The 18,851-nt window shown below is 41.1% G+C and overlaps 6 protein-coding genes across 6 annotated transcripts; 2 read left to right on the top strand and 4 right to left on the bottom strand.

The window, feature by feature from the left end:
• Positions 1–5,492: 5,492 nt before the first annotated feature.
• LOC308098784 (histone H4) lies at positions 5,493–5,804 on the top strand (the record flags this gene model as incomplete). The annotated part of the gene is made up of 1 exon (XM_080447215.1): positions 5,493–5,804. One exon carries the CDS (start codon positions 5,493–5,495, stop codon positions 5,802–5,804), a length of 312 nt encoding a protein of 103 aa, XP_080303341.1.
• Positions 5,805–8,347: 2,543 nt separating this feature from the next.
• On the top strand, positions 8,348–10,228 carry LOC308098716 (transketolase-like protein 2; the record flags this gene model as incomplete). The annotated part of the gene is made up of 1 exon (XM_080447136.1): positions 8,348–10,228. The coding sequence occupies one exon, from the start codon at positions 8,348–8,350 to the stop codon at positions 10,226–10,228; it is 1,881 nt and encodes a 626-aa protein (XP_080303262.1).
• A 1,310-nt stretch (positions 10,229–11,538) lies between these two features.
• On the bottom strand, positions 11,539–11,949 carry LOC308098758 (histone H3.2; the record flags this gene model as incomplete). The annotated part of the gene is made up of 1 exon (XM_080447189.1): positions 11,539–11,949. One exon carries the CDS (start codon positions 11,947–11,949, stop codon positions 11,539–11,541), a length of 411 nt encoding a protein of 136 aa, XP_080303315.1.
• An 850-nt stretch (positions 11,950–12,799) lies between these two features.
• Positions 12,800–13,183, bottom strand: LOC308098763 (histone H2A-like; the record flags this gene model as incomplete). The annotated part of the gene is made up of 1 exon (XM_080447194.1): positions 12,800–13,183. One exon carries the CDS (start codon positions 13,181–13,183, stop codon positions 12,800–12,802), a length of 384 nt encoding a protein of 127 aa, XP_080303320.1.
• A 1,451-nt stretch (positions 13,184–14,634) lies between these two features.
• LOC308098747 (histone H1-like) lies at positions 14,635–15,246 on the bottom strand (the record flags this gene model as incomplete). The annotated part of the gene is made up of 1 exon (XM_080447178.1): positions 14,635–15,246. The coding sequence occupies one exon, from the start codon at positions 15,244–15,246 to the stop codon at positions 14,635–14,637; it is 612 nt and encodes a 203-aa protein (XP_080303304.1).
• A 1,934-nt stretch (positions 15,247–17,180) lies between these two features.
• LOC308098775 (histone H2B-like) lies at positions 17,181–17,555 on the bottom strand (the record flags this gene model as incomplete). The annotated part of the gene is made up of 1 exon (XM_080447206.1): positions 17,181–17,555. The coding sequence occupies one exon, from the start codon at positions 17,553–17,555 to the stop codon at positions 17,181–17,183; it is 375 nt and encodes a 124-aa protein (XP_080303332.1).
• Positions 17,556–18,851: the final 1,296 nt, after the last annotated feature.

Below are 18,851 nucleotides of genomic sequence, written 5' to 3'. Positions count from 1 at the left end.
TTTTCAAGAAAAACAAGATTTAAAGATAATTAAAAACAATAATAATTACATTAAAATTCAGATCAATGTCAACTATACACAGCTAGTTTAAAGTTTAAAACAACACACATGGCATCAATATGTCCATCTAGGCAAATGCCTTGTTAAAAAGAAAGGTTTAAGTATTATATAAACAGACAGTATACTTTATACAGCACCATTTTCATAGTCAGTAGATCGCCTGATTACTTCATAGATGCTTGTGTTGCCTAAAGGTAAATAAATACACATTAAAGTGGACAATTATTTTTGTTTTAATTATGCTAATTGTTATCAACGGATGGACTTTAATGGACTTAATTCCAGCTATAAAGTTATAAATTCATGTAGATTCAATTAAATGAGACACGGTTTCCGTTGTCAGAAGACCTTGTGAGAAGTGTCCTTAACCAACATGATTGGTTCAGATTTTATATACTATACCGGTATATGTTAACACAGTCAGATCAAGTACAGATGGCTAGGGTCAAACAATCTATTTATTTGATGTATATTATTTGTTTATATTAAAAAATATATAAAACATTCCACATTCACATCCAGGATATTCATCTCTTTATGAGTTCAGAACCATCATTAAAACAATTAAAAAGGAGTAACTGAGAAATACAACACCAACTTTGTCAACTCTGTAGTAGGCTACCAGTCACTCTGCTGTCCCTCTTTCATATCAAACATTTCATAACAAACTCTCCCGTAAATATCTAGTACCTGTTGGGTTCCAGGGTCAGAATTGCTTGTCTCTCTATATACAAACACATTGAACACAAACACACAAGTAGAATAAAACGAATGTTTGACATTTAACATAACATGTCTGTCGCTAAATCTGAGTAACAAGCAAATTGAATAGATAAAACACGACTACCGTAATTGGTTATATATACACACACACAGTATAATAATATTAAACTGACAGAAATATAATCCTTGTATCTCTATATTTCTTAGCCTTTTTTCATAAATGAATGCACGCTCATTCATGCACAGTGACAGTGTTGCACAAAAGTAATGAAAATAGTAACTACATTGGATCGATTGGAATACAGGTTATTTTAGCTATATCATAAAAAAGAATGGTTTTGGACATATATTATTTTTACTGTGATTTAAAAAAAGAGAATAGATAGAAAATCAATCTTCACCTTGACTGTGTGCATAGGAGAAGCTACTCAGCACTGAAAAAATATTTCATGAGGCAATATCAAGTTAAACATAAATATATGCATTTTAATTATTCAAAAATGTATAAAACATCATAGTCATCTATAGTTGACACAAGTTAAATGATATATCTACAGCATGGTCAAGATCCTACATAAAAAAATACTTCAACATTGATTCAATTTACATGGTTTACAGACTCAGCAGTTTAACACAATTATGTTTTTTGAGTATAACCAAGTATCCCTTCATTGAAAAGGTTCACATAGGCCTATAGAGCCATAAACCTATTCATATCAATAGTGATATACTCGCAGAGGAGCATGCAGGGCAAGATATGACCCATCCTCTCCTGTCATGAAGGACTCTGAGAGAGAGAGAGAGAGAGATGACATTCAATATTTACAATGGGTTTGTATAGGAAAGGGGCGTGTCTGATAGAATGAATATCAAATATCTAAATACTGAATCAAGCAACTTAAAAACTGTCTGGGGGGCTCACAAAAGCCTGAGTAGACGATAAAATCACCTAAAAATGTTTTGAGAGTGAAATATCGCTTTAACTCATGGTTCTTAACCTTTTCAGGCCGTGACCCCCCCAAATATATATATATATATATATATATATATATATATATATATATATTTATATTTATATTTATATTTATATTTATATTTATATTTATATTTATATTTATATTTATATATATATATATTTGTATAGTTTGTTGATCACCTTTGATGCAGTAATGGTCTTTTTTAATTGTCTCCGCCGGAGGCGGAGAGTATGTTTTTGCTTCTTCCCGCTGTGTGTCCCCCCCCCTAGCCAAGCTAACATTGGTCAAACTTCACGTGACACGTGACAATATGTTGTCACCAATGCTTTTGATTGGCTAGCGAGACGCATGACGAAATAAAATCCTATAAATAGGTGTGTCACTTCAAAAAGCCATTTATGATTTTTGAAGTGAGGTAATAATAATAATAATAATAATAAACTTTATTTGTATAGCACCTTTCATGACATGAAATGCAGCTCAAAGTGCTTTACAGAGCAAGAATACAATTACAGTTAGAACCAATTCAACAATAAAGCAAACAAAAATAAAATAAAATAAAATAAAAGCAGTAAAATGCAGTAAAATGCAGTGGCCCTCGCCACTACACAACTACAACACAAATGGATATAACTTAAATGTAGTGACCACTGTCCTCTACAACACAGCTAAAGAAATATCCACACTTCACACAATTGCCAATATTACATGTGTACCTTGTGTACCTTAGTAATATATCTTCACACAATTGTCAATATTACACCTTAGTAATATATTTTCACTTAGTAATATTACACCTTAGTAATATATTTTCACTTATTAATATTACACCTTAGTAATATATTTTCACCAGGTAAGACAGGATCAATCAGTCTTGATTGGAACAGTACCTTCCAGTACAAATCACCCGTCCGTGCGTGTGTGTGTCCCTCTGAGAACACCTAACATTGGTCAAGTTTCACGTGACATCACAATATGTAATATAAATATATAAATAGCTTAGACAGGAACAGTACTTTCCAGTACAAACAGAGATCACAGCTGAGATCACACAATGAAACTAACTCCCATTACGCAAACTGAAGAAGCAGCAAATCATCGTCTGAAACCTGATGAAGAAGCAAAGGCGCAGAAGGCCAAAGCTAAGAAAGCATATTCATCTACAACAGTAACACAGAAGAGGACTATAGAGTTGAATTGATCCCACAACAAGGCCGAAGTCTTAATACTGTAACAATTGGCCACCTTGATCAAATACATTATGTAGCACTAGAGAAAACTGACATAGATCAAATACACCAATCAACTGCTGAAACTGTTCAAGACAATGAAGATGAAGAAGACAGACAAGCATTTGAACAAATCAGTCAATTACGAGGACTCCCATATGACACATTGCTTCAAGAAGAACATTTTTTAGATGCAGACACTACATATTCAGTCGCCCCTGCAGAACACCAAAAACCACGCGCATTCTACCAAGACGACAAGTTTGAAGAGTTGGCAAACCCATCAAAGTAGGCTACCCTTATGGCCGCGGTGGTTTAAAAACAGAAAGAGCAAAAAACATCACACACAGAAAATATTTTAACCAACGCCTTTTGCATTGTGATGGCCGTTTTGCTAAAGACATAGACTATCTCCTGGCAACTCATGGTGGAAGCACAACAAGTCAAAGATCAAATTCAGATATCCCTACGGCAAAGCCGTTTGATTAAAATAGCACGGGTCTGCTGGCGGAGACTTGTGCTCCGAGGAGCACATTTTCTAGTTTTCTTTCTTTCTTTTTTTTCTTTTTCTTTTTGGGCGGTGAAACCGAATAGCCCTATAAATAGGACTATGCACTTAAAAAAACACATTTATGTTTTTTTTAAAGTGAATCACACTCCATTCAGTATTGTGATTAGCTAGCAAGACACCGCCCACTTCACACTGGGTGTGATTTTTGGGCGGTGAAACCGCCCCTATAAGTGAGGTTTGGATATTTGTACAACAAATCCTGCGCTGTGATTGGCCAAAAATGTACCCCGCCTAACCCTGCACCGTGATTGGCCAATCACAGTCTATCACTAGACTAGTCAATCACTAGTCAGGACTGTGATTGGCCAGTGTCACATGACACATGTGCATCCATAACTTTAAAAAAAACATAAATTTGTTTTTTTTAAAGTTATGGTTTCTTCCATCATAAAGAGTGTTTCAATAAATGTATTTATTCTTTGTACATGATTGGTTGACTCCATTCAGTATTGTGATTAGCTAGCAAGACACCGCCCACTTCACACAGGGTGTGATTTTTTATAAGGTATGTGAAATTAGAGAAAAAAAAACTTTATTCAAAATAGACCTGGAAACCTAGCTTGACTGTTTTAATTCAGAGTGTGTTATTCAGAGTAGCCAGTGGGGGTCAGTGTAGGACCAGGGAAAGGTAGACTAGCGTAACCATGATTCAATATCAGTCATCATTGTTTATAACAGTCACCATCATCATGCTGAGTGTTTTTCTAACTATCAAAAACGATGGACTGCTTTTAGACCTGTAAACTGTGTGACAAATAAAACTTACTTTGATCCTGTCAACTTCAGCAGCCAGTGAGTTGCACCTGTAAGCTGTAAGCTGATTGTATGACATTCTGTATAGTAGTGTGTATATCTGTCTGTCTCTTATATGTCATCATGATTTGTGTGCATGGGGATCTCATCTTAAACAAGCTCAGTGCTTAATGAGTCTCCCAGTTTAGTAGACCTTGTATTGTGAATTTGTACTTCCATGCACTGATGTTCTCATGTCTTACTAAATAAAGTACATCAATCAATCAATCAATTGCCTTGATTTTGTCTATTGTGTCATGATCTCTATTGATTTGATTAGGCCTACAGGATAGGATCACAATGCTCTGTGCATTGGCCAGTTCCATAGTTAAACAGACTCTTGAACTCTCTTGACAGGCATTTCAGTTCTGTTGTGGACCTCTTAGAAATGCCTAATAATTCCACAACATTTTCCTACAGAGCCATGTCAAATTATAGGACTGTGGGGTGATCTTAACCAAATGTCAGACTCCTGAGCTGATTCACTTGCATGATGATGGTGTCTAGGGTTGACCACTCATGTGCCACGTCCTCTGGGAGGAGTGGGAAAGCTCCAACTTCGGTCAAAGGGGCCTGTGTATAAGTTGTTGTCAGTGCAAATAAAGTAGTACCGCCTGAATACAAGCACCCACACATCAAATAAAGTAGTAATGTCTGAATACCAGTGCCCACACATCAAATAGAGTAGTACTGTCTAAATACCAGCGCCCACACATAAAAAATAGAGTAGTACTGTGAATCCTAACTGATAGACCATATAGGACTGTAGAATAAAGTTCAATACATTTTATGTCACAAAATAACGCACATTTTTAAGTTGGTGTTTGAAGTCAGAGACCCCAGCTATAATAAACCTGATTAAATTGTGTGGTTCTTCAACCTATAATTTAATATCATATTAGGCGTGTAAACGTTTCAGCTACAACCATGCTCATCAATGTGCAAAATAAGACCGTTGGTGAGAACAAAGAGAGCAGATGGCTGCTATTTTGTAACTGTGTAAATGGGGGAGGGGGTCTGCAGCTTTGGCACCGCCCAGTGCAGAGCAGTCTGCCTGTCTTCCTACACGTCCTCAGAAAACAAATAAAAAGGCATGGCTTCGACTTGGTGACTTACTTCTGCATCTTAAAGTAATAGAAAATGTCAGGCCGCGGCAAGGGAGGAAAAGGTCTTGGAAAAGGAGGCGCCAAGCGCCATCGCAAAGTGCTTCGTGATAACATCCAGGGAATCACCAAGCCCGCTATCCGCCGCCTGGCTCGCCGCGGCGGTGTGAAGCGTATCTCCGGTCTGATCTACGAGGAGACCCGTGGTGTCCTCAAGGTTTTCCTGGAGAACGTGATTCGTGACGCCGTCACCTACACCGAGCACGCCAAGAGAAAGACTGTGACCGCCATGGATGTTGTCTATGCTCTGAAGAGACAGGGTCGCACTCTGTACGGCTTCGGAGGTTAATGCCCACTTGACTACCAACAACCCAAAGGCTCTTTTAAGAGCCACCCACAGTGTCTTTAAAGAGTTTTCTGATAAACGAGGACTAGTCATAGTTAGCATATAGTATTATGAGCTGACTATAGCTGGTCAATATTGCAATTTTACTGCTACCAGTTTGTGTCAGACCAGTAGACCTACATTGCTTGATCTTGTCATAAAAGATCATTATTCCTGCTGTATAAGAATCAATGCAGGAGCCAGTGGTTGTGGAGCCTGATGTGTGGAGCACAGGCAGACTGACCAAGTCACTTCAAAGTATCGGAGCATAGTAATTTACGATTATAGAATAAAATATAATAACATAGAATACAAATGTAAGTAAAACGAACTACAGGCACGTGCCAGAGTTAAACGACCCAAAAAGATAAGACATCTGGGAGGGGGGGTCATATGATTTTAATTAATATATGTTCAAAATGGACCTGACTGCTTATATATAAATATATAAACGTCTGGCTTTGTAGATAGCGTTGTAATTATATTTTCATGTTGGCATTGGTGATAAAGTTTTACAGCTAATAATAATACATTTTATTTGTAACGCACTTTATATTTGAACCAAATCTCAAAGTTCTACATGTTAAAGGAGGAGTTCACCCAAAAAATGACTTATTTTCTATCAATTGCACACCCTATGAAGCCTTGAATCCATGGATTCTTTTTAGTTTTTGTCGCATTCCTAAGCTAATAATTTGATTCCCGTCTCCTACCGGCTAATGTATCCGGTAGGAGACACAAAGTAGATTATTTGTGTCTCCTACCGGAAATACACACGGTCATCAAATTATTGTCTTAGGAATGCCACAAAAACAAAAATAAATCCATGAAATCAAGGCTTCATGGGGTGTGTAATTAATAGAAAATAAGTCATTATTTCGGTGAACTCCTCCTTTAAGAACAAACAATAATAATAGCTGAATATGAATGGGAACATTAAACTGTAGAGGACCAATAGAGCATTACTTAGGCGGGAAAACATTATGCAGAAACAAAGACACTATTGACTCCATTGAGCACCAGCCTCGCCTCACCCTCTGTAGATTACGTAAACAGTCAGTGGCAGTCTCGGCCAATCCTACGAGGGGAGTCGTACACTGTATGTGGGGAAATAGTGTTTGACAGAAACCGGTTTATGTATTCATCTCTAGACTATCTGCTCGAATGCTGTAAGCAAGTGCTATCTACTTTGATGCCATATACAGATTGATATGCGGGCTCAATGTTGATTAATGTGTGTTATAAGCTGAACAGCCATGCATTTATCAAGTGGGGGAAAATTACTCTATCAGTGCTTGACAGAAACCGGCTTATGTATTCATCTCTAGTCTCTAGACTATCTGCAAGAGTAGGCTACTGTAGCAAGTGCTATTTGCTCATCTATTTTGATGCCATGTGATTCTTAATATGCTGGCTGAATGTCGATTAACACTGCAATCTACTGCCCCACAAAGAGCTATGTGCATTAAAATCTCCACACGAAATCTCCTTCCTGTATATACATTCCCAGCCATTTCCTTCAACATAATAGTCAATTGCAGTTAAACTCTGACATGGGTTATAACAATTAATTACCTTAATATTGCACTCTTCCCCTGTACTACATACTTCGATTATAACACATTCTTTATCACTTGTATCCCTTTTTTCTTCAGCAGTGCTTGTATCTGTTCTGCTTCAATATCTTTCATGTCAAGAACTACTTTAGTTGCTTCCACTAAATCCTGAATTTTTTCACATCTTCTTTTCAACTGTGTTCTAGCATTGATGGCGTGGCTGATGAAAGCCACCTTTCTGAAGTATAGCCTACCCTTCATGTGGCATACCACTCTCACTCCTGGTGTGCACTCCTGTCGCCCGTACCTCCTTCAATGCTTCAGCATAAGACATTTTCATTACTATCTTAACTTTCTGAACCTCTCTGGCTTCTCTCTGCACTACACATCCTCCATATGCAGCACTATAATCACCTCCACAAATAGCCATCTATCTATTAATCCCAGGGATCTGTCTGTGTTGTCTATTTGTATTTGTCACTTTATCCCCATATATGGAAATCCAAGCATCAGTCATAGGGGGTCATCCCTATGTTCCCCGGGTTCTATGTTCCCCCACTAAGGTTAGGGTTAGGGTTAGGTTTAGGTTAGGTCCTATGTAATAGACTGTCCCCCAAATGCTGTGAAAATGGGTACTGCCATCATAGTACATAGTACCCACGGAACTGACAACGGCTACTGCACACGCAGTTTGAGGCAATGATTTAGCCTATTCGTTTTTAGACCTATATCTGGCAAAGCCATATATGGTTATTGCATTCCGACCTCACATGTGATTGACTGAGAGGCGTAATCTACGTCACGCCTCGGTGGACAGACTGTGTACTTAAACATTATGTACTTATATACTCAAATTACGTAATCCAGGCAACATAAGCAAACTAACCCAGTAATTCAATCACCTTTTTTAAACTTTTGTCAACTACACACAACAACCCTATATCGAGGACCATGCCAAGCTACATTAAACCAGATGAAAATGTCATTCAGGGGTTGAAGGACATGGCTAACAAGCTAAGGATTCACTCCCTCAAAGCAACATGCGCCTCAAACTCTGGTCACCCCACCTCATGTTGCAGTGCAGCAGAGCTCATGTCTACCTTGTTTTTCCACACCATGCGCTACAAATCCAATGACCCTCGAAACCAGTGTAATGACCGCTTTGTCATGTCAAAGGGTCACGCTGCACCAATCCTCTATGGTGCATGGGCTGAGGCAGGTTATGTGAAAGAGGCTGACCTGCTCAACCTGCGCAAGCTCGAGTCTGACCTGGAAGGGCACCCAACACCTAGACTGGCCTTTGTCGATGTGGCTACAGGCTCCCTGGGCCAGGGTCTTGGAGCTGCATGTGGGATGGCCTACACTGGGAAATACTTTGACAAATCTAGTTACCGTGTGTACTGCCTGATGGGTGATGGAGAGTGTTCAGAGGGTTCCGTATGGGAGGCCATGGCCTTTGCTTCCTACTACAAGCTGGACAACATGGTGGCCATCATTGATGTCAACCGGCTGGGCCAGAGTGAGGCTACACCTCTGCAGCATAACATGGACACCTACCGCAAGCGTTGTGAAGCCTTTGGATGGAACACATATGTTGTAGATGGCCATGATGTCGAGGAGCTGTGTGAGGTTTTCTGGCAAGCCAAGCAGGTTAAGGACAAGCCTACCTGCATTGTTGCAAAGACATTCAAGGGCAAAGGACTCAAAAATATTGAGGACATGGACAACTGGCACGGGAAGCCCATCCCCAAAGAACGTGTGGATGACCTGCTGAATGACATGGAGGATCAGATCCAGGTCCCAAACATCACACTCAAGCCTGAGCTACCCAAAGAAGACACAGCTCCTGCAGACCTCACTGCCATCAAGCTACCTGAACCCCCAGCCTACAAGAAGGAAGAAATGATGGCAACAAGGCGGGCATATGGCATTGCACTGGCCAAGTTAGGCAAGTCAAGCCAAAGGGTAGTGGTCCTGGACGGGGACACCAAAAACTCCACCTTCTCAGAGACCTTCAAGATGGACTTCCCCGACCGCTACATCGAGTGCTTCATTGCTGAGCAGAACATGGTGAGTGTGGCTATTGGCTGTGCCACCCGTGATCGCACAGTTGCTTTCGCCAGCACGTTTGCAGCCTTCTTGTCCAGAGCCTATGACCAGATTAGAATGGCAGCCATCTCTCAGTCCAATGTCAACCTAGTGGGCTCCCACTGTGGAGTCTCCATTGGTGAGGATGGCCCCTCCCAAATGGCTCTGGAGGACCTGGCGATGTTCCGTGCCATCCCAAACTGTACCGTGTTCTATCCCAGTGATGCAGTGTCCACAGAGCGAGCTGTAGAGCTGGCAGCAAACACCAAGGGAATCTGTTTCATCCGTACAAGTAGACCAGACACCAACGTCATCTACTCCCCAGATGAGAAGTTCGAAGTGGGCTTGGCCAAGGTGGTGCGTCAGTCTGACAGTGACCAGGTGACTGTGATCGGAGCTGGTGTGACTCTACACGAAGCCCTCACGGCTGCTGATACCCTGGCTAATGAGGGAAAGAATATCAGAGTCATTGATCCATTCACCATCAAGCCACTGGATGCTGACACCATCGTGGCCAGTGCCAGGGTAACAGGGGGAAAGATAATTACAGTGGAAGACCACTACAAAGAGGGTGGTCTTGGCGAAGCAGTCCTGGCTGCGGTGGGTGAGGAGCCTGACATTGTGGTGATGCGTCTGGCTGTGACTGAGGTGCCCCGCAGTGGAAAGACCCAGGAGCTGCTGGACAAGTACGGCATCAGCGCCCGGCATATCGTCAATGCTGTGCTCCAAATCATTGCCAACTAAGGACGCCCTGCATTCCCATGCTAGCTCTTATAATGTACACTTATCTGGACTGGAACCATGTCTGTTACATAATGACTTGCTTTTTTTCAGCCACTGTTTGTCTGTGTGTTCTCAATGTGTTGGTCCAACTTGTCCTGTGACTTTAACATATCAAACTCCCACACGTAACATAATTGTGAAGCACAGCAATTACTATTATTATTATTAAAAAAAGAACTACCACTTTAAATTCTGTATCCCTATTTTGGGCATGTTCTTAAAAATAGTGAAAGAGATAACATTTTAAAAATGTTTACGGTTAACATGTCTGAAAAACACATGTGTGCGTATGTGTGTGCATAGGCATAGGCATTCGCATGCGTGCTGTTGTCAGATGTAAGAAGTGGGTTGCAAGGACGCAAAAGGTTGGGAACCACTGCTCTAGTGCCATCTTGGGTCTCCAAGTGTGGTATTTGTGATGCAGGAATGACTATAGCCATATTTATGTGGTATGCACTCTTAAAGGCAAGCCACACCAAGTTTTTGTTTTGTTCGTTTTTTGTAAAAGTAGCTAACCTATTTATACTAACGCTCAGAGGTATGGGGTAACACATACAAATCAACTATATATTCATTCATTACACTCCAAAAAAGAGCACTAAGAGTAATAAACAATGCAGGATATCGGGACCATACACACATATTGTTTCTTCAATCACATCTTTTGAAGTTCAAGGACATGGTACATTTTAAAACACTGCAAGTCATGTATAAAGCAAGATATAATCCATTACCAGGATATGTACAAAGCAAATTTTTGGATAAAGAGGGGGGGATATAACCTCAGGGGACAACTGAACTTCAAGAAACACGTGATGAAAACACCTGAAAATAATGTGTATCTCCTCTTAAGGAGTCACCCTGTGGAATGGGTTAGAGAATGAATTAAAATTGTGAAAACATATATAAATTCAAAGTTGGACTAAAAAGATATATTTTCAGGTGGAAAGGAAGAACTTGATTAACTTACTTAATAAAAGCACGAGAAGTGATGTAGTGCCTTATATATAGAATTACATAATTATATAATGACTATTTTATTATAATACAATAGATATTATAGATTTTGCAATTATAATATATACTATTATATTGTGTGTTTGGCAAGTTGACTTGTAATTATTGCTGACTATTGTAATTATTTAACCTTACAGCTTAAGATTTGTCAGGAGTCACCACTGTTATATAAAAACCAAACTACGACCATGTTAGGAACGTTCTTTAAAATAAATATGTGTGGCTCTTAAAAGAGCCGTTTGGTGGTTTGACGTTTAAGCACGTTCTCCGCGGATACGACGGGCCAGCTGGATGTCTTTGGGCATGATGGTCACCCTCTTGGCGTGAATGGCGCACAGGTTGGTGTCTTCAAACAGACCGACCAGATAAGCCTCAGCTGACTCCTGGAGAGCCATGACGGCGGAGCTCTGGAAGCGCAGGTCGGTCTTAAAGTCCTGGGCGATCTCCCTCACCAGGCGCTGGAAGGGCAGCTTACGGATCAGCAGCTCGGTAGATTTCTGGTAACGACGGATCTCCCTCAGAGCCACAGTACCAGGCCTGTAACGGTGAGGCTTCTTCACTCCACCGGTTGCCGGCGCGCTCTTACGCGCTGCCTTGGTGGCGAGCTGCTTCCTGGGGGCTTTGCCGCCGGTGGACTTACGGGCGGTCTGTTTAGTTCTGGCCATGGCTTCTCTGAGTGAAGTATAGAACAGTAATACAAGCACTGGGTAAAATGATGCATTTTATTAGCGCTTCTTGAGACGCCGTCGTTCTCTGATTGGTCAGCGATCAGGAACCTCCTTATTTGGGGAGGTACCATACGTCATATACCGATTGGAAGGGAGCTGCTGTAATAGATAATACTATGAATACTAGTTTAAAGCAAAGTGAAAATACATTGCTGTGTATTTTATGACATGGGGAAAACAAATACATATTTCTCCTTGAATGACATAACAACACATGGATGTGAGTTGTGGTGTATAAGAATCATAATACGGCATATATTGTCTTAATTACATTAAAATGTAACACTCATCCAATTATTAACGTGGTCAAACAAGTGTCAACTTCCAATATGGACAATAACGGCTTTTACTACAAATATGTTTTACTACCTTGCATTTAGGCAGTGAATAATAGGCACTGCAATCCATGCAATGTGGCTCTAACTATAAATATGTAAAGGATATTAAATGTCTGCAAGTACTAAAATGTTTGAAAATAGGAGATCTACTATGAGCTTGTAGATCGGCTATTTTCAAATGGCCTGTGTATAAAATAGGGCTGAAGTGATTAATGTAGGTTTTATAATCAATCTTCAAAGTAACGTTTTCAAATAATCATAGAGTAAAAGTACAATATTTGGCTCCGTTATGTAGTGGGGTAGAAGTCTAGACCGTGTTGAGTCTTATTATGCTGAGTCAATTTATATAAACTGCGCACATACAGACTATATAGAATTCATCTTTGATTTAAAGAGTGGGTGGCTCTTAAAAGAGCCTTTGTGGGGTTTATTAAACGAATGAAGCCGATTTATTTCTTGGCGGCTTTCTCGGTCTTCTTTGGGAGCAGAACAGCCTGGATGTTGGGCAGTACACCGCCCTGCGCGATGGTCACTCCACCCAGCAGCCTGTTGAGCTCCTCGTCGTTACGGACGGCCAGCTGGAGATGGCGGGGGATGATGCGAGACTTCTTGTTATCGCGGGCAGCGTTTCCAGCCAGCTCCAGGATCTCAGCGGTCAGGTACTCGAGAACAGCCGCCAGATAGACCGGGGCGCCGGCACCGACACGCTGGGCATAGTTGCCTTTACGCAGCAGCCTGTGAACACGACCGACAGGGAACTGTAGCCCGGCACGAGATGAGCGGGTCTTGGCCTTCGCCCTGGACTTCCCTCCGGTTTTGCCTCGTCCTGACATTTTTCTACTTTATTTCTTGAGATAGACTACGAAGAAATGTGCTGGAGGACAGGAACACAAAACACTTTATATCTTCAACTCAGTGCTGTCTGTGTGCGCCCCACCAATCATAAATATGAGTGAGAGCGCGGGGTGAGTGTGTATGAGCTCCCCTCCAATCACTACTAGTGGCGTGAACGGTTCCTCCCAGAGAAGGAGGTTCCTGACCATGAATGAGAGCGCGGGCTGACTGTGTATGAGCGCCCCACCAATCAGCACTAGACTCGTGCCGTGATCGGTTCCTGCCAGTCTAAACTGTGGTTCCTCCCCAAACAAGGAGGTTCCTGACCAGTGACCAATCAGAGAAAGACGGCGTCTCACAGTCAATGATCAGTTTTAGACAATTATCAGTCATCTCTTCATCCTTATGGGTGATTTATTTTACAAAGTGTACAATCAGAGACGACATGGTAAATGGTCGCATAAGTAAAGGACAATGATTTGGTGCTACACAGTATAACTTTAAAGCTTTAAATCTGGCATGTATATAGTGCTACTAAAATAACATTGTCAGTATTAGTGGTCAAGCTAAATAAAAAGTACAACTAACCTACATGAACAGGCTGTTGTGACCATTGTAATGATGAACACATTTTAAAACATTACTGGGACTTTAGAGTGACATGTGACAATAGTACATTGTTAATACAATTGTTATAATTAATGTTATTAAGTTGTAATATAATCAAAAGTAAAACGAACTGTTTGTTGAACATAATGCTGTTTCCGTGTGATGTATCAGTATGTAGATATGCCAAGGCTGATAGATTTGATTAAAAAAATAAAATAGTTACATATCGAATATGCATATTTATATTCTCTTAATATCTATTGCCACATTATATTTTGTATATTAATCATATTTTCGCATGTATCACTTCTGTTCTCTCTTGCACATCATACACATATATTGGATAATTATGATTATATATATATAAATGCATATATGTTCGCATGTAATATACATACCAATAAATATTGTTTGTAAAATTACCATATTTGTTTTGTAGACAATCACCCTGATTGCATGGGCAGCCTTATTTATGTATCTAAAACTCACACCCAATGCTTGTAACTGTTGTGATGTCAAAGTAGACTTTAACCATGCTTCTACAAGATCACAACAAATATCAATATACAGGCTTTAGCACTCACGTGGCCTCTTTTGGAGCTAGTTTTCATACACCTTGTTCAGTTGCTTATTTCTCTTGCAAAATATAGCAACATTAATCATTAGATCTCACTGCTGACAATCACATGATTCCCCCCCCCCTTTGCTCAATTGAGTTAATAACCAATCCTAAATGCCAGCGCAAATATTAAAAATTATATAGAAAAGGAACTCTTTAAATAAAGTTGTGGGTGGCTCTTAAAAGAGCCTTTGTGGGGTAAACAGGTTGCTGTATGGACGTTTACTTCTTCTTAGCGGCTGTCTTCTTGGGTTTCGCCACCTTGGGCTTTGCTGCCTTCTTTGCTGGTGCTTTCTTGACGGCAGTGGGTTTCTTCACCTTCTTGGGACTCTTGGCCACCTTCTTGGGGCTCTTGGCTGCTGGTTTCTTCGCAGCTGCAGGCTTCTTTACCTTCTTGGGAGATTTCTTAGCGGCTGCGGGCTTCTTGGCTACTGCCTTCTTGGGGGATTTCTTTGCCGCGGCGGGTTTCTTGGCAGCCGGCTTCTTGGGTTTGACTGCCTTCTTAGCGGGTTTCTTTACCTTCTCTTCGGTCTTCTTGTTGAGCTTGAAGGATCCAGACGCACCGGTACCCTTGGTCTGGAGCAGGGTGCCCTTTGCCACCAGGCTCTTCACGGCAATCTTGACGCGGCTGTTCTTCTTCTCCACGTCGTAGCCACCGGCTGATAGAGCCTTCTTGAGGGCGGCCAGAGACACACCACTCCTCTCCTTGGAGGCGCTCACAGCCTTGACGATGAGCTCCTGGACGCTGGGACCGACCTTCGCGGGCTTGGCCGCGGCCTTCTTCTTGGCTACTTTAGCCGGGGAGGCAGCTGGGGCTGGAGCGACTTCTGCCATTGTCTTCTAGTTGGTGTTTCAGATGCACTAGCCTCGGAAACCCATGCATTTTTTTTTGTTACAAAAAAGAAAAGCCTGGGGGAGCGATGCACGAACGATGGTCTTGGACCTTGTTATCTCCCTACCAATCAGAGTGCAGAGGGGCGTCGCTCTAAATTTGGTGACGTCAGCGTGTTCCGTGCACAGGCCGAGGGGGGGAGGGGAGGGGAGGCGGGGACATAGATTGGTGAATCAATAGGAAGCCACGCACAAATCCAGGCGGCTGTGTTTGGGTCCGCCCTTCAAGACCATGGATTGAGCTCGTAGCCTCAGGCTACAGATGCACTGACTGGACTTAAGTCTTAGTAGAGAATGATGGCGTGGAGGAGGAGGGGGTGGAACTTAAAGGATGTGTGAGAACCATGTAGACTCAACCCACTGGGTCAGTGCTCTGTGTGCTGCAGAATACCGAAGACTTGTGTTTTCTCCACAACTAAAACCAAATAAAATACAGACGGAGAAATGGATTTAAGTCAAAACAACAAATGGAGCAGATAGCAGACAAGTTTCACTTCACAATCAAATCATGTGGAGCGCTGAGGACTCCTGCGTTTTGTTTGGAGACGTTAAAAACCTCACATATACACCATTACAAGGAGAGTAGTTTGCCAGCTTTCCTCTGTCATTTGTCGTTTAAAATAGTTTAAACATAGAATATCCAATTCCCTATTTGCTGCAGATCAAGCTGAGATGTCTGACTTTGGAACAACAGTTAAACAGATCCTCTTTGGCAAAGCGTTTTGTTTTAAATTTCAAACTTTCCAGTGTCTGCAAACACAGTGCTGCTGTTGTCCTTCCCTGTGGCATGGAGACTTATGAGAGGATGGCCAGTTGAGAGCAAGCTCCACTTTTCCAATGGTGCCATTTACAAAACATATGGCATATTACATAATTATTACTTGACATAATTTAACATGTATAAACACAGCACACCATTTATTTACAAGCAATTTACATAGCACATGTATACCCAGATTGCTTCATAATCTATTATAATAGGCAATATGGGTATACAATATATCTACTTTAATTTTATCAAAAGGAATACGGTAGCCAAGGAGCACAGCAGAGGAAAATAAACACCACATGTGTTTCAGTTAAATGTGTTAATGTACATTAGCTGGCCACCACTGACACCTAAATTAACTATGGCAATTAATGCCATGACCAGTGTTCAGCTGTCAAAATGACTGCTGTGAAAGAGGTCTGTGCTACTGCTATAGGTCTAACTTAATATTACAAATGTTGACAGCTAGAATGTTTTGAGTGAAAACGGATGAAGTAAAATAATGTTATCATGCCCAATTTCCTTTTGACTCCATTATGTTTTGGTCTGTTTGCCTATCCAATAGATTAGAGTAAATAACAGAGCAAATTGACATCTAGCCAATACAATCTGTGAAGTACTCTGGCATCAAAATAAATTGATGGGGTTCTGGTAAAATATATATATATACACACACACACACAATATTTAACAGAATAACCCTATGTCTGAATCGACAGCCAATACAGAAGCTATAATCACATTTTAATACACGGCAGTTCAAAATCTTTAGGAACACGCATCTGTAATTAAAGTCTATGCATATTGCATAACCAAATAAATGCAGCACTGTGCACTCTGATGTCTGTCTGCCGTTTATAGGCATTTTACACGAGCCACTGTTGTCATGATTTATACAATTTTTTAAAAACATATCGCTACAATCTGTCAAGCTAAGATATGAATGTCATTACATGTACGGCAGCGTTATCTTGTACGTCAGCAACTCATTTAAAGAAAGTGCTTATGAGCTAAATAGAAAGCTAATTTAAATGATGCGAATCAACTCTTTGTTGAAAAGATGGGTGGTCCTTAAAAGGACCTTTAGGTTTAGGGGAGGCAGAACAATTTACTTGGCGCTGGTGTACTTGGTCACAGCCTTGGTGCCCTCAGACACGGCGTGTTTGGCCAGCTCACCGGGGAGCAGCAGGCGGACGGCGGTCTGAATCTCCCTGGACGTGATGGTGCGGCGCTTGTTGTAGTTAGCCAGTTTGGAGGCTTCACCGGCGATGCGCTCAAAGATGTCGTTGACAAATGAGTTCATGATGCCCATGGCCTTGGAGGAGATACCGGTGTCAGGGTGGACCTGCTTCATCACCTTGTAGATGTAGATGGCGTAACTCTCCTTCCTGGACTTTCTGCGCTTCTTACCGCCTTTAGCGGCTGTCTTGGTGACGGCTTTCTTGGCGCCCTTTTTGGGCGCTGGCTTCGCAACTTCAGGCATTATGCAGTTCTCTTTCAGAAGGATTGGAGAAGATGTGACACACTGGTCGTGTCTCACCAGTATTTATACCAACTCAGATGCAAATGAAGTGTGCGACTCCCAGCACATGATTGGGTGATTCTGCCAGGAGGGAGGTGTCTTTGTTTCTGCTAAATGTTTTCCCGCCTACATGCTCTATTGTCCCTCTAAGAGCAAGAGGGACAACTTATACTATAGGTACATTCAGGGTATAGGCCTATATAATTGAAAGGAATAATAATATGCAACGCTCCCATTGAACATTTCAGTTGTAACACACTTTATATCAATGCAGCACATAATCATCTATTAAGCCAGTCTGTGTTTATCTTGAACATGAAGATACAATAATTACATTATAATTGCAAAGCAGACTATTGCTAGTAACCTCACATGATACTTCTATGACCCATGTCCCTGACCTGTTCTTTTGTACCGTATGATGTCATCAAGTTTATTATAGTTGGGGTTTTCCGACTTGTAAACATGATGGAAATATTACCTAAGGCAATTGACTTGCACCATTGTTCTCTAAACACGATTTGAGGGAAAATAGCTACACATCAGCGTAAGTAAGCATCGACAAGTTGCTTACAACACATCTATTAATATGTGTGGGTGGCACCTAACAGAGCCTTTGGGTAATAGAAGTCAGAGATCTAGCCATGGATCACACGACGGTCGGTTGTCATCACCCTCATGGATGAACTTCAACCTGGTGTTTGCATTTTCTCCCTTTTTGGCCTGTACATCTACATAAACGTTCAAATTTCAAATATAAAGTGCTTACGCCATGACCACGGATGTTACAATTATGTACGGGCCCTCAGAAGTACCCGTGTATTACGTATTGTTCAATAAAGAGCATTTTAATCCGATCGGTGGCCATTTTCTCATAGTTATACAACATAATGTATCAGAGTGCAGGAGCGCTTGCTTCCAAATCGGATTCTCTATTGAAGAGAATATAAGCCTTATTAAACAATTTGAATAAGGCTTATATTTGAGCAGTACATTTAAATAAACAGACGTTTATGACTGTGTTTGTAGTGCTTGCAAAGGAATAGACTCTGTATTGAAAGTGTGGGCGGCTCTTAAGAGCCTTTGGGTTGTTGGTAGATCAAGTCAGCATTATTAACCTCCGAAGCCGTACAGAGTGCGTCCCTGATTAAAATGCTTTTGTATTGGACAGGGCCCGTACATTATTGTAACATCCGTGGTCAATGAGGTATGAACTTTATATTTGAAAGCTGAACGTTTATGTAGATGTACGGACCA

The sequence above is a fragment of the Gymnoscopelus braueri genome (assembly GCF_963280865.1).
Source record: "Gymnoscopelus braueri genome assembly, chromosome: 13".
In the NCBI taxonomy this organism is placed as follows: domain Eukaryota; kingdom Metazoa; phylum Chordata; class Actinopteri; order Myctophiformes; family Myctophidae; genus Gymnoscopelus; species Gymnoscopelus braueri.
The sequence above is the reverse complement of the archived record's forward strand: the minus strand, read 5'-3'. Positions and strand labels throughout refer to the sequence as shown.